Here is a 12,275-nt window from a genome sequence, read left to right as displayed (position 1 = left end):
GGGGGGGGGGGGGGGGGGTGCTCGCTGTGCTCAGATTCGACCAGTGTTGGTTTATTTATCCTTCCGAATGTCCAAATTCGTCCCAATTAATCAGCTGTTCTGATGAAATGTTCCAGGTTCGAGTCGGGACCTCTTTGTTTTTATTTTTGTGTTGTTTTTTATTTACCCGAACAGGTCAGAGTCTTGTATGTTTGGTTGAGTTGAAATAAAACGATCTTCCATTTTCCATCCCAGCAGCTACAAGCGGACGACCAGGATGAATCCCGTGTACAGCCCTGCGCCGGCGGGGGTCCCTTTTACCAACACGAAGGGTTTAAGCTACCCAGGTGAGTTCCTCGCCATCGGCTCGATCAAGAAAACAGAGAAGGCTCTTTTCTTAAATTTGGTCCTTTTCTCTGTTTCTGTTGGGACAGCTGGCTTCCCCGTCGGCTACGCAGCTGCCCCGGCGTACACTCCCAGCATCTACGCAGGCGCGAACCCGGCCTTCGCCAGCGGTAAGAGGCTCGGGCGATGGCGGCAGGATTATAATCTGTGCAGGGGGCCTCTTTTCTGCCACAACCTGGGCTCGAACCGGCAATCTGTAATGACTCAAATCTTCTTTTTCCTCCAGGCTACGCTCCCGGCACTCCTTTCAAGATGTCCTGCTCTCCCAACACGGGGACCGTCCCTCCCTACTCGTCCTCCCCGAACCCGTACCAGGCTGCGGTTTACCCCGTCAGGAGCACCTACGCCCAACAGAGCCCGTACGCCCAGGTGCGTGAGCCCGTCGCCAGCCGCAGGTTCTCCGCTTCCCGCGCTGCGGTTGGCGTGAAAAGTTATCGTCTGTTTGTGTTCCAGGCGTTAATACCGTCGCAGCAGCAAGGCGCCTACTACACGCAGCCGCTGTACGCCGCCCCGCCCCACGTCATCCATCACACCACGGTGGTGCAGCCCAATGGGATGCCTGCGGCCATGTATGCCCCGCCCATCCCTCCCACCCGCCCCAACGGCGTCGCCATGGGGATGGTAGCCGGCACGACCATGGCCATGTCGGCAGGTGAGCCGCTGCCACTCGCCACTTCGTCACATTCATCTCGCGTTTAAAGGGGTTTTTGAACACTTATGAGCAGTCAGTATCTTACCTGCTGCAGATAGAATGAATTTAACTCCGCTGGCGTTCAGACTAGCCGTTAGCTCGTCAGTCATGTCCTGTCAGACTTAAACTCCCATTTCTCCAATGATGTCGTTCTAGTAGTCATCTGCAGCAGGTAAGATGTTAACGAAGACAAAAAGCAGGAGATAAATTAACAACTGATTAAACCAATTAAAAATGGACGCCACAGCTAATTGGCCTTGTACAAAACGAATCAGTCGGTTTTACGGATACCGGCCTGTAATTTGCTGTGGTAGTAGCTGAGAGTCATTCCCAACACACGATGGGAATTTTTGTAAAATGATCCCGTTTAAATCACTGGGGTTTCAGGAATGTTGTCTCTATAATCTACAGAACCTCGCTTTAAATTGTCTGAAATGTCCCTTTTTTTTTTTTTTTCAGGGACTTTGTTGACGAGTCCGTCACCGGCGCCCGTCGCCCCCCACCCAGTGTCGATGTCCGCGTACCGGGCCCCCGGCACCCCCAGCTACAGCTACGTGCCGCCGCAGTGGTGAAGCCGCGTGTGCGTGAGTACCGCGTCCGGATCGGTTCGAGCCCAGAACTGACCCGCCCGGGCTGAACGCTGTTCTTCTTGCCCCCCCCCCCCCAACTGCAGGTCAGGAGGCGGTAGATATGCATTCACACTCGACTCCAGTGTTCCTGGCGGCGACCTGCCCCCCCAGGCGGCGTCTGCGGCCAGCTAGTCTTCTTCCAGCATAATGTGAATCTTCAAAAAAAAAATATAAATATGAATAAATTAAACCTGAATATATAGAATGTGGCCCGTTTGGACAGGGAGGGGGTGAAGAATGGGCCCATCCCTGCTGCGATCCACGCCACCGCCTCACCCCCCCTCCATCCCTGCCAGCATCAGCACCTCCTACAGCCCGCCGCGTATCTCCCATCCAACAGCAAGGCCTCCTCCGGCCTCACTTTGTGTGGACTGTCATGCAGGTTTTTATAGCTCTGAAGTGGTGACAAAAAAGAAAAAAAGGGAGTTCTGTTTTTATTTTTTATTTTATTTTTTTTTTAATTATTCTATTTTGGGGGATACATATGATGTTGAATGCATGTGTGTATATAAGTATATAAATAGATATATGAAGTAATGCTAGCTCAATCTACCTGCTGCGACAGATGCAAAGTCAACACGTGTCCAAAGGAGTAAAAAAATAAATAAAAATAAGAGTAATAATCTGCAATGCTGAATCACCAGTGACCGCGTCATAAATGTGAAAGAAAAGATCTGATCAGACGTCATTATTTTACCTGCTAAGCGAGTTTTATACCTTTCTTTACGCAGCGCAGCGTCTGCATTTTCCCGCCCTTTTTTTTGCATTTTTAGGAAAAACAAAGCAAAACGTGGGGCTTTAACTGACAGCTATTCCTCAACTTAAAGGTACTCGTGGCGAAATATGAAATCAAACTTAAAATAAAAGATGACCCCTAACTTAATTAAACTGTGCAGTTTCGAAGCGTTTACTCCGGTAGTTTTCCAAATATATCGGAATACAATTTGGAAATGCGGGTCTGCGGTCAATGTAAACAAAGCTGAGTCCACAAAAAACAATATGAGAGCTTGACCGACATTACACTTAGTTGGTGTAGGTAAACAAACAGGTCTGGTAATTTCGACCTTTTTCAAGGTAGGTAAACAAACGCATGCGTTAGCTGGTTCCTGGTCACAATTTTTTATTTTGTATTTTAAATTTAAGGACATAAATCGTTGATGTGATGTAAGATCCGTACGATGTTCACAACTTCGCGATGAGTACCTTTTTAACGAGTCTTAAGTGTTTTAATTTTGTTTTTATCACACAATTTAAATTTTTGTTTTATTTTTTCTGAAAGTCTTCTTTTGGCCCAGAAGTGTTCTTGTTGGGGAACCAGCAGAGGAATTCGTTCGAGAATGAATGAAAGGAAACAGTGTTTGAAAGTGTCTTAAAGGGATAGTCTCTGATTTTTTAAAAGTGATTTTCTGTCAGATAGTTATAAATTGTACCTTATCAGCCGTGAGAAAAGAGGATCAGACTTTATCCAGGCTAGGCTAATGGCTAACCAAACGATGGAAAAGGACGCTACGTTAGCTAATATTAAAACTCCAAGCTAAGGTTCCCCAAAATAAGTTTTATCTAGATCCAAACTGCTTGTTAAATTTCACTAAAGTGAACTTAACGTAATTGTGTATTTACGGTAATTTGTTTCAGGCGACGCAGCTTCTTCCGTATTCACGGTAAATCATAGTAGGTGGTGTAGGTTTCCCGATATTTATAGTAATTCGGTTTAGATGCAGCTTTTACAATATTTACGGGAATTCATTCTAGGCAACGCAGCTTTCCCAATGTTTCCGATAATCTGTTTTAGGCGACGCAGCTTTTACGATATTTCCAGTAACCCGTTTTAGGCAACGCAGCTTTTTTAAAATTTCCGGTAAACCGTTTTAGGCAATGCAGTATTTCTGATATTTCCAGTATTTTTTTTAGGCAGCGTAGCTTTCCCGATATTAATGGTAATTAGTTTTAGGCGGGAGCAGCTTCTTCCATATTTACGGTAATTCGATTTAGGTGGTGCGACTTTTCCGGTAATTCTTTTTACGCAGCTCTGCTTCCGTTAAGAAAACTGTAACAAACCAAACAAACTGCCTCATGTGAAAGTGTTGAGGTCCAATATCGCTAATGTACCTTTTTTTTTACGCAAAAACTTGTTTTGTAGAAACAAAAAAAAAATATATAAACATAACTTGTTTAGCTAGCTATTAGTCTAGCCTGGACGAAGACTTCTGCCCTTTCTATCTATTGATGACTATTTGACAGAGCATCGCTTAAAAAAACAACCGGACTATCCGGTTAAAACAGAAATAATGAGAAACGGTGCCATACGGTGTGACGTGTTTAGAGTTTTATACCTGTATGTCACTATAGTCAGTTTGTTCTTGGGTATCTGACACTAAACCCTTAAATCACAAAGTGTGGTTTATGTTGGTTGAACTCCAGTTGTGAATAGCACTACTAAATGAAAGCACTAAGTCAGTACAGTTAGTCTCTTAACCTTTGACCTTTGCTCGCTGTCTTACCTCAAGGCTAACCCACCAACATCACTGTTTCAGACATGCTTTTCTATGTTGCCTCGGTCACCTCAGTTAAATAATCTGTTTTGTAAATGTTATTTTTGTGATTTTGGTTCATGTTTTGTACTCTAAAAAATAAAAAACAAATATGAGGGAAAAAAAATCACTGTTTATTTTGAGTTATTAAATGAAACAAAATTATGTTTTACACTGAAACAGCCTGTTTTCATGTGGTTCACAGCCGAATATGTGTGTGGTATGATTAAATACAGCTGAATTATGAATAATTATCAAAGGCAAAGTGTCTGTTAGAAAAATATCTCATGAACCACTGGCTGTATTTTAATGAAAGTCATTAGATGTACACCAACAACTGATTAACCTTTGGAGTCAAGATGGCTGCCACGGATAACTGACGTTAGCGCACACACAAAAGGCTACAACTCAGTCAGTTTTACACATACCGAGCTAAAATTTGGTGTAATAGTAGCTGAGAGTTATCCCAAACACATGCTCTGAGCGTGACCTGTTGCAGTAACCAGTGAGATGTCAGTTACAGTGTTTGACTGACTACAACGGCGACAATTCCATCATTTCTCGACGTAAAATGATCTTTAAAACGACGCCATATAAGGCTGCGGGCAATATGCACTTCTTTAAGACATGCTAGACTTTTAACTATTAATAGCAATGGGAGAAGTATTAAGGAATTATGTCCAAATAGGGTATTTTTGTAGTGCTAGCTAAACTGCTACAAATGCTAGCTAGCAGCTCATATTTGATACAGCTATATACAGAAAATAAAGTGCTTTGTGAATGAGTGACTAAAGAGAAAAAGAATATTATATGTTAAATGTTTGTGAGCGTAAAAGTAGATTTTTAAAGCTTTTTTTGACCCATCAGTTACTAAGTTTTAAGTTTCTAAGTGTGTTTTACTTGTGACGAACAGAAGATGGCGCCAAAGCTACAGACCTATGACACATTTAGCAAGAAGCAGAAGAATATGTGATTAGAAATCTTTTATTTAAAATAGGAGCTCATTTTTTAAATTTTTTTTTACAAAAAAAAAATGTCTAAACAATTTGTTTTTTATTAATTTTACCCTCCAGATCGCCTGTTCACAGCCGAATCCGGTAGGTGGCGGTAACGGACCTCCCGGTTGGTTTGCTAACGGCCGAAAAAACCACAGAAGAAGAAATAAACTTCCCATCGTGCATTGCGGCGCGCACTTTTTGACAATACCGGGTTAAAATATAAAGAAAAAAACATACTTTTATGAGCAGTTTAGCATTTAAAGTTCAGCATTTTTAGCATTTTATAGAATTATCGAACATTTTCGTGTGAACATTAGCATTTTTCGCTAACGTGAGAGCGTTTGAGATGCTAGTTTATTCGTTGTTTTTGCAGCTTTTCCACAGCGTCCTGCAGGAAGTGCTGAAGCAAAAAAACACCAGAAATATTCATCGTTTGGTGCTTTAATGTGTGTCTAACTTCAGCTGCGTGCTCCGTAAGTGTCACAGCGTACAGAAGATGAGCATTTCAATGTTTTTAGAGGCTAACGAGCGCGCTGACGGGGTAAAACAGGTGTTCTGTGCAGGTGGTGGTAAAGGAGGATGAGCAGTCCAGGAGGGGACAGCAGCGGGACAGAAAGTCCTGCTGGCTCGTTTGAGGACTTATGGAAGCAGCTTAGAGACTGTCACAGAAGCACCCTTCAAGGTGAGCCGACCCACTCCGTTTTAGAACCGTGCAGTGATTTTTTTTTTTGCTCAATTTTGTGTTTTTTCTCTGCAGCACTGGAAGCCAAAGTGAGCAAACTGAAGAAGGACCGCTGTCTGTGAGTTCCTGAACGCGCACGGATGCAATTCTTTGCCCGTGCACGGCGCGTCTTAGTCACGATGTGTTTCCCCGCAGAGACGCGCAGAGGCTGGAGGTGTTTTACAGCCGAAACCAGCAACTCAAGGAGCAGAACATAGCCCTGCGGGACACCATCGGCCTTCTGGAGGACAGGTGGAGACGTGCACTTGGTCCACCGTGATGCTCCCTCTCCTGCCAGCACACCGTGGCTTAGATCTTGACGTATTCGACACTTCGCAGTTAGTCGTTTAGATCTTGTGTCAGACTCAAGATCCGGCCTTTGGTAACGTTCCGTCTGGCCCCAGAGAGAACGTTGACATTTTACTCGATCTGGCCGTCCAATCTCTGTCGGCTCTCGTGAAGTTTTAGTTTCTCATTAAGCTTCGATTTTGAAGCGGATCAGTCTCCCGCCGACCAACTTGAGGCCAGGAAACGACGCCTGGTGTCGGAGTTACAGCGACCCTGCTTTAGTTTATGTCAGTTTTCTTTGTTTTTTAAAGTTTAAATGTTTGTAGCTGGATGATTGGGGCACCTTACAGCTGTTATAATGTGAAATAAATTATAAGAAGGCAAAAAAAGCCTAAAAAGACACATTTTTCTTTCTTTTTAAGGCATATTTTATTTAAATTCTATATATTATGAAACTGGGAGAAGGTATTTGACATGTCTGTCTGAATGATTTGACACATTTCATCTAAACCCAGGGTTGATTTATGTATTTTTTCTATAAATATTGACCCAGATTGGCCCCTTGATTAGCCCCGCCCCTGGTTTAGAGCTTAGCGTGACCTTTAGGTCGTATTAAAATCGGCGTTTCCTGTTTTCAGGCTTCGAGGTGGCGGCTGCGATCGATGTGCCGTCGCAGAAGAGAAGCTGAGAAGCGAGCGGGACCAGAACCTCCAGGTCGTCTCCGAACTGAGTGAGTTTAATGTCTTACCTGCCGTGGACAGGGGCCAATGAGCTGACGGCTAAACGTTAGCGTTTGGCTGTTTTATAACTAGCCTTTAGCTCATCAGTCTCCAAACGGGCTCTTCTGAGAGCTTTAGCTGAGAAACGAGAACGCTGACTCAGATTTATTCAGTTTTTCCTACTTTTTTTTGGTGCTCTAGCTTCTTCTGCTGACTTTGTGATATTTTACCTACTCTTACGTCGTAATGTTCGGTTCATAAAAAACCGACGGCTGCTCTGACTTTTATACTTTTCTAAATATTTACTTTTTTTTTTTTACAGATGCAGATCTTTTCAATATATTGTTTTTCTAGTTTTGTTGTCTTGCACTACTTTTAGCTTTTGCTATTTTTATGTTTTAGCTACTATTGTTACTTTGAGCTTTTAGTTACTATTTTGATAGTTTTATTTTTAGTTAGCCTTTTGCTGCTTTTATCTTCTGATCTGTTCCTTTTTGTTTTTTTAGCTTTTCAGCTTCTTTGGGCAGATCTCCATATTGTCTTGTATTACATTTAGCTTTTAGCTTTAGCTACCATTCTGCTGCTTTTAGCTAGCCTTTTGCTATTTTTATGTTTTAGCTACTATTCAGTTACTTTGAACTTGTAGTTACTATTCTAATAGTTAGCTTTTTGCTGCTTTTAGCTCAGTTAGCCTTTAGGTGCTTTTAGCTCCTTAGTTAGCCTTTTGCTGCATTTAGCTCCTTATTTAGCTTTTAGCTGCTTTTAGCTTCTTCTTAGCTTCTTGCTTTTATCTTTTGGTAGCTTTTTCTTGTTTTTAGCTGCTGTTCTGTTCCCTTGTGTTTTTTAGCTGAAGTCTTGTATTTTTAGCTTTTAGCTGGTGTTTTTGTTTCTTTTAGCTTCTGTTTCAGCTTCTTCGGGCAGATCATCTCTGCACACCACTACAGAATGTCTGAATTATCCCTTTAAAGCTGGAGGACGTTCTGCCTGCGGTTCTGTTTCAGGATGAGTTATTTTCTGTTTTCTGCTCCAGAGAACGAGAGGAACGTCCTGCAGGATGAAAACAGGAAACTCAGAGCTGAGCTCCAGAAGTTAAAAACGTCTCGGTGAGATTTTATTTTTATTTTTAGACGTCTTAAAGGCGTTAAAATGTATTAAAGGTGACGTATCAGCAGCTTGTGTTGTGTGTCAGATCGGAGTCTGAGCAGGAGGACGGCGTCATCCCGGATTCACCCAGAATGCCGAGCTCGTTGCCCGCGGCGAGCAGGCTGAGGAAGCGGAAGCGCGGCGATGGAATCAAACGCGTCCGATACGCGGAGACGCCTCTGCGGCGGCGCAGCAGCTCGCTCCTCCACGGTCGGCTGCTTTGATTTTAACGCCACAGCGTCGTCGTTTTAAAGCTGCAGACTGAACCGATGCGTTCTGTTTCCTTTTTTATAAAGAGCCCGCCGGAGACGCAAAAGATCCTGGGAAAATGGACGTGCTGGTTCCCAACACCTGTGACCTGGAAGCATCGCAGATCCCGAGTACGTCATCGTGACGCCATCCGGGCGCCGTTCCGGTCAAACCGTGATATTAGGAGAATGTGTTACTCTCAGCTGCTACCACATCAGATCAGGAAAACCGACCGACTTGTGTTTGTGCGTCTGCTAACGTCTGATAGCTGTGGCGGCCATCTTGAATCAGGTTTCATCAATGGTAGACGCGTATCTGTCCCACGGTTCTTGAGAACCACATGCATGAGCAGATCTCGGACCCAATACCCAGAAGTCGAAGCCGCAGCGGTACCAGGTTGAGTTTTAAGCCCCACCCCTTCCGTGCAAACAAACAGGACGTTGCCCTTGTTTCAAAATAAAAGCACACATCAGATAATTGTTGATTCCTGTGCTGTCCGTTCAAACATTCAAGCTGAACTGTAATTCGACACTTAAAAGAAAGGTCATGAGCGCGTGCAGCGAAGTGGGCGGGGCTTAAAGCGCCACATCACCAGTGCACAGACTCTGGTTCCAAAAACACAAGATGGCAGCTCCAAAATGGCTGCGTGTGAAGGCATTGTTTTGGCTGAAGACGTCCGTTTCTCCTCAGGAGGCGTGGTCGAAGGCGCGGAGGAGGCGATCGCAGAAACGTGTGGCCTTGAACTTCCTGGTGATCGTCGGAACGTGAGTTCAGCGCCCGACTCCTGACAGGAAGTTCAGAATCCGAGGGCGCTGAATGGTCGTTTCCTGTTTGGTTTGTTCTTTCCACAGAAAACAAAGGCGGCGCCGAGTCAGCAGAGCAGCTCCAGGAGTTCCTGGAAACAGGAAGTTCATTTAAGGTTCGGACCACGTTAGTCCACGCATTTATCTTCCACGTCATTCAAAGCTTCTTCACAGTGTTTGGTTCTCCGCTTGAAGGCCTCACTGCTCCTCCTCCTCCACGCCGATTCCCGGTCCGGACTCCACCTCGGACAGATCCCCGTCTCTCCTCCCGCGGGTCGGACGCCTCTCGGAGGACGGTTCTGCTTGCAGGGCCAAACGGACGGAGGAGGTGCAGAAAGGAAGTGACGCGGGAGTGACGCCCGGACTCGTCGATCCAACCGCCACGTCAAGCTTCAAGGGACCGCTGGAGAGCAAGGTAAGGGACCCGGTTTTATTTAAAGGCTGGAAGTGATCATCACCACAGTTTGTTCAAGTCGTTCGATCTTTTCCAGAGCGAGGCGTCCTGCCGTAAATCGGACGCTTCCGGTGAAAGTCCTGCTTTCAAGAAGCCTTGGAGTAAAGCGGACGGGAGGGACGGGAACGCCGCACACAAACAGCCTGAAGCAGAAAGTGGTCGGCTCTCTGAGACGTTTCAGCACGCCGTTTTAGTTTATGACACTCGTAACGTGACTGTAGCGTCTCTTCGTCTCCCAGCCGACAGGAGGAACGCCGTTGAGGCGGCGTGGAGCGTCGACCCCGCCCTCGCCCTGTCTGCCTTCGAAGGAGACGAGGCACGTCCGCTGTCCCGGCTCACTTCTTCTTCTTCTTCTTCTTCTTCTTCAGTTAAAGTCCGACACAGCAGCAGCGGCTGATTAGTGTCTCCCTGTGGGTTGCAGGAAGTGGACGGACAGCGCCACGTGGACCTGGCAGACACCGACTGCACCTGGGTCAGCCACAGCATGCTGCAGCGTCGACGAGAAGAAGAAGAAGAAGAAGACGGAGGACACGGGACGCCTGGTGAGTACCGTCCCCCTATTGTGGACACCAGTTGTCTAAACTAGACGTTGCACGCAAGAGTTCTCGGACACCAACGAGAACAAAGTTCTGATGATGGTTGAGAACAAGAGAACAAAGTTCTTGCTTCTTGTGAAGCCTCAAGACAAACGTAAGGAATTACGACAGAGTTTAAGACGGGAATCTAGAATGTCACCCAGATGTCCACTTCCTGTTTCTCCCTTTGATCAGTAACCGTTAAAATAAAAAATCGTTCCTGGCTTTACGACTAAAAACAAAAAATGGCGCCAGCTTCACTCTGATTTGTTTGTTCCGAAGGGCTGGGCGGGAAGGCGAACGACAGCCTGGACATGATGTTCGACACAACGGCTTACGGGACGTACAAGTCCTGCAACAGTCTGCGCTTGGACCAGAGCCCGCTGCGTGACGAGGAGGAAGAGGAAGAGGAAGAGGAGGAGGAAGAGGAAGAGGAGGAGCAGCTCAGGGGTATGTGTTTACGTTTCATCATATCTTCAAGCTGAACTGAAATCAAATCAAGATTGTTGTCGTATCATCAGCACACAACACTAAAGGGCAACATAAAGATGGCAGGAGAGAGTTAACGTTGCTAACTGAATGCTAACTCAAAGCTAACCCGATGCTAACTCGAAGCTAACCCGATGCTAACTTGTAAACGTGAGCACGCGTTAGAATTACCCCCAGATCATTGTCATGACATCATCATACAACACTAAAAATCAACATAAAGACAGCAGGAGAGAGAGAGCTAATGTTGCTAACTCAATGCTAACTCAATGCTAACTTAAAGCTAACGATGCTAACCAGAGTAAACTAGCAGCTTCAGACTATTAGACATGGATTGTTTCTATTTTTTCCTCTGAATCCCAAACTGATCTCGGCCTGGAAGCAGCTCAGACCTTTTAGTGACGGCGCGCGTTCACTTCCTGTTTGAAGGAACACTTCCTGTTTCTCGTCTCCTTCTCTGTGGACATGTCCTCCTCTCCATTTGACTTTCTTTTAAAATTAAAAACAGTCGGCAGAAGGTCCTGTTTTTGTGGCGTGACGCCGCAGTGACGAGGGTCGGAGCGGCGCTTCTTTTTGAAGTGGTCCAAATCTGAAGGTTCTGAAGGATCTTTCTGGAAGCCAAAAAATGAATCTCCAGTGGTGTTTTCTGTCCAGTTCGAACAAATAATCCCAACAAACTGAACCGTATTGTACCGACATTCAGAAGTTTTCAGTTTTATCTTTAATCTGTGAATCTCGTTGTTTGTTTCCTCCGAATCAGAACGAGATCCTGGTGAAATCGTTGCATGTTGGAGTAAACCGGGGTGAGAGACGCCACTCCTCGATTCAGTCGTGTTTGAAGATTTCTCGGCTCAGAATGTTTTATTTAAATTTTTTAAATTTCTGCATCAGGCGGCCGGCGTTTAAACACGTGGCGGTGGTTCGTAAGAAGGACGAGAGGCGGAAACTGGAGGGCGCCACCTGCAAGGAGTGCGAGAACGTGAGTCCTCTGAGCGCCGATGTGTCTTTTTAAGAACCCGTTGGAGTAACTGTGCGGTTCTCCGCAGTATTACTCCCACCTGCCTGAGGAGGAGAAGAAGAAGAAGCTGTCTGCCTGCTCCAGGCACCGGTTCCTGTACGTTCCTCCCTGCACACCCGAGAACTTCTGGGAGGTCGGGTTCCCGTCGACGCAGACGTGCATCGAGAGGGGTAACGGAACCGCCCGGCGCTCCCCTGGAGACGCTCTTCCTGTCTGAAGGCTTTAGAACGTCTCTCTGTGCTTCTCTCTCCAGGCTACATCAGGGAGGAGAAGAACCCTGAGGGACGTCTACGGAGGAGACAACCGCTGAACGCTTTGTTCTCCCCGCAGCAGAACGACCCGTCACCGCGGGAGAACCGCTCCAAGCACTGAACGCCAGGTTGGTTCCACGGAGGGCGCTCTGAGGAGAACATCTCGTGTCTGAGGAGAACGTCTCGTGTCCGAGGAGAACGTTTCGTGTCCAAGGAGAACGTCTCGTGTCCGAGGAGAACGTTTCGTGTCCGAGGAGAACGTCTCGTGTCCGAGGAGAACGTTTCGTGTCCGAGGAGAACGTCTCGTGTCCGAGGAGAACGTCTCGTGTCCG

The 12,275-nt window shown here is 46.0% G+C and overlaps 2 protein-coding genes across 6 annotated transcripts in view; both read left to right on the top strand.

The window, feature by feature from the left end:
- Window positions 1-4,217, top strand: part of fam168b (family with sequence similarity 168 member B) — a 5,542-nt gene extending 1,325 nt beyond the window's left edge. Inside the window, exons 2-7 of one of the 3 annotated variants that reach the window (XM_017432350.3) lie at window positions 235-326; window positions 414-494; window positions 611-753; window positions 838-1,036; window positions 1,535-1,655; window positions 1,749-4,217. In XM_017432350.3, coding sequence (XP_017287839.1) covers window positions 257-326; window positions 414-494; window positions 611-753; window positions 838-1,036; window positions 1,535-1,647 — 606 coding nt within the window. In that variant the 5' untranslated portion in view covers window positions 235-256 and the 3' untranslated portion in view covers window positions 1,648-1,655; window positions 1,749-4,217. Of the gene's footprint in view, window positions 1-234; window positions 327-413; window positions 495-610; window positions 754-837; window positions 1,037-1,534; window positions 1,660-1,748 lie in introns of all 3 variants that reach the window. The other 2 variants (XM_017432349.3, XM_017432351.3) reach the window with 2 other exon arrangements.
- Window positions 4,218-5,423: 1,206 nt separating this feature from the next.
- Window positions 5,424-12,275, top strand: part of rbbp8 (retinoblastoma binding protein 8) — a 10,459-nt gene continuing 3,607 nt past the window's right edge. Inside the window, exons 1-19 of one of the 3 annotated variants that reach the window (XM_025009597.2) lie at window positions 5,424-5,706; window positions 5,784-5,915; window positions 5,991-6,033; window positions 6,111-6,206; window positions 6,881-6,972; window positions 7,992-8,064; window positions 8,151-8,314; window positions 8,401-8,484; window positions 9,044-9,117; window positions 9,205-9,272; window positions 9,352-9,571; window positions 9,648-9,768; window positions 9,850-9,926; window positions 10,032-10,152; window positions 10,468-10,635; window positions 11,435-11,477; window positions 11,566-11,653; window positions 11,721-11,862; window positions 11,946-12,071. In XM_025009597.2, the coding sequence (XP_024865365.1) occupies window positions 5,813-5,915; window positions 5,991-6,033; window positions 6,111-6,206; window positions 6,881-6,972; window positions 7,992-8,064; window positions 8,151-8,314; window positions 8,401-8,484; window positions 9,044-9,117; window positions 9,205-9,272; window positions 9,352-9,571; window positions 9,648-9,768; window positions 9,850-9,926; window positions 10,032-10,152; window positions 10,468-10,635; window positions 11,435-11,477; window positions 11,566-11,653; window positions 11,721-11,862; window positions 11,946-12,064 (1,896 nt within the window). In that variant the 5' untranslated portion in view covers window positions 5,424-5,706; window positions 5,784-5,812 and the 3' untranslated portion in view covers window positions 12,065-12,071. Of the gene's footprint in view, window positions 5,707-5,783; window positions 5,916-5,990; window positions 6,034-6,110; window positions 6,207-6,880; window positions 6,973-7,991; window positions 8,065-8,150; window positions 8,315-8,400; window positions 8,485-9,043; window positions 9,118-9,204; window positions 9,273-9,351; window positions 9,572-9,647; window positions 9,927-10,031; window positions 10,153-10,467; window positions 10,636-11,434; window positions 11,478-11,565; window positions 11,654-11,720; window positions 11,863-11,945; window positions 12,072-12,275 lie in introns of all 3 variants that reach the window. The other 2 variants (XM_037973102.1, XM_037973101.1) reach the window with 2 other exon arrangements.

The sequence above is a fragment of the Kryptolebias marmoratus genome, linkage group LG21 (assembly GCF_001649575.2).
Source record: "Kryptolebias marmoratus isolate JLee-2015 linkage group LG21, ASM164957v2, whole genome shotgun sequence".
Taxonomy (NCBI): Eukaryota; Metazoa; Chordata; class Actinopteri; order Cyprinodontiformes; family Rivulidae; genus Kryptolebias; species Kryptolebias marmoratus.
This window is presented reverse-complemented; position numbering and strand designations above follow the sequence as displayed.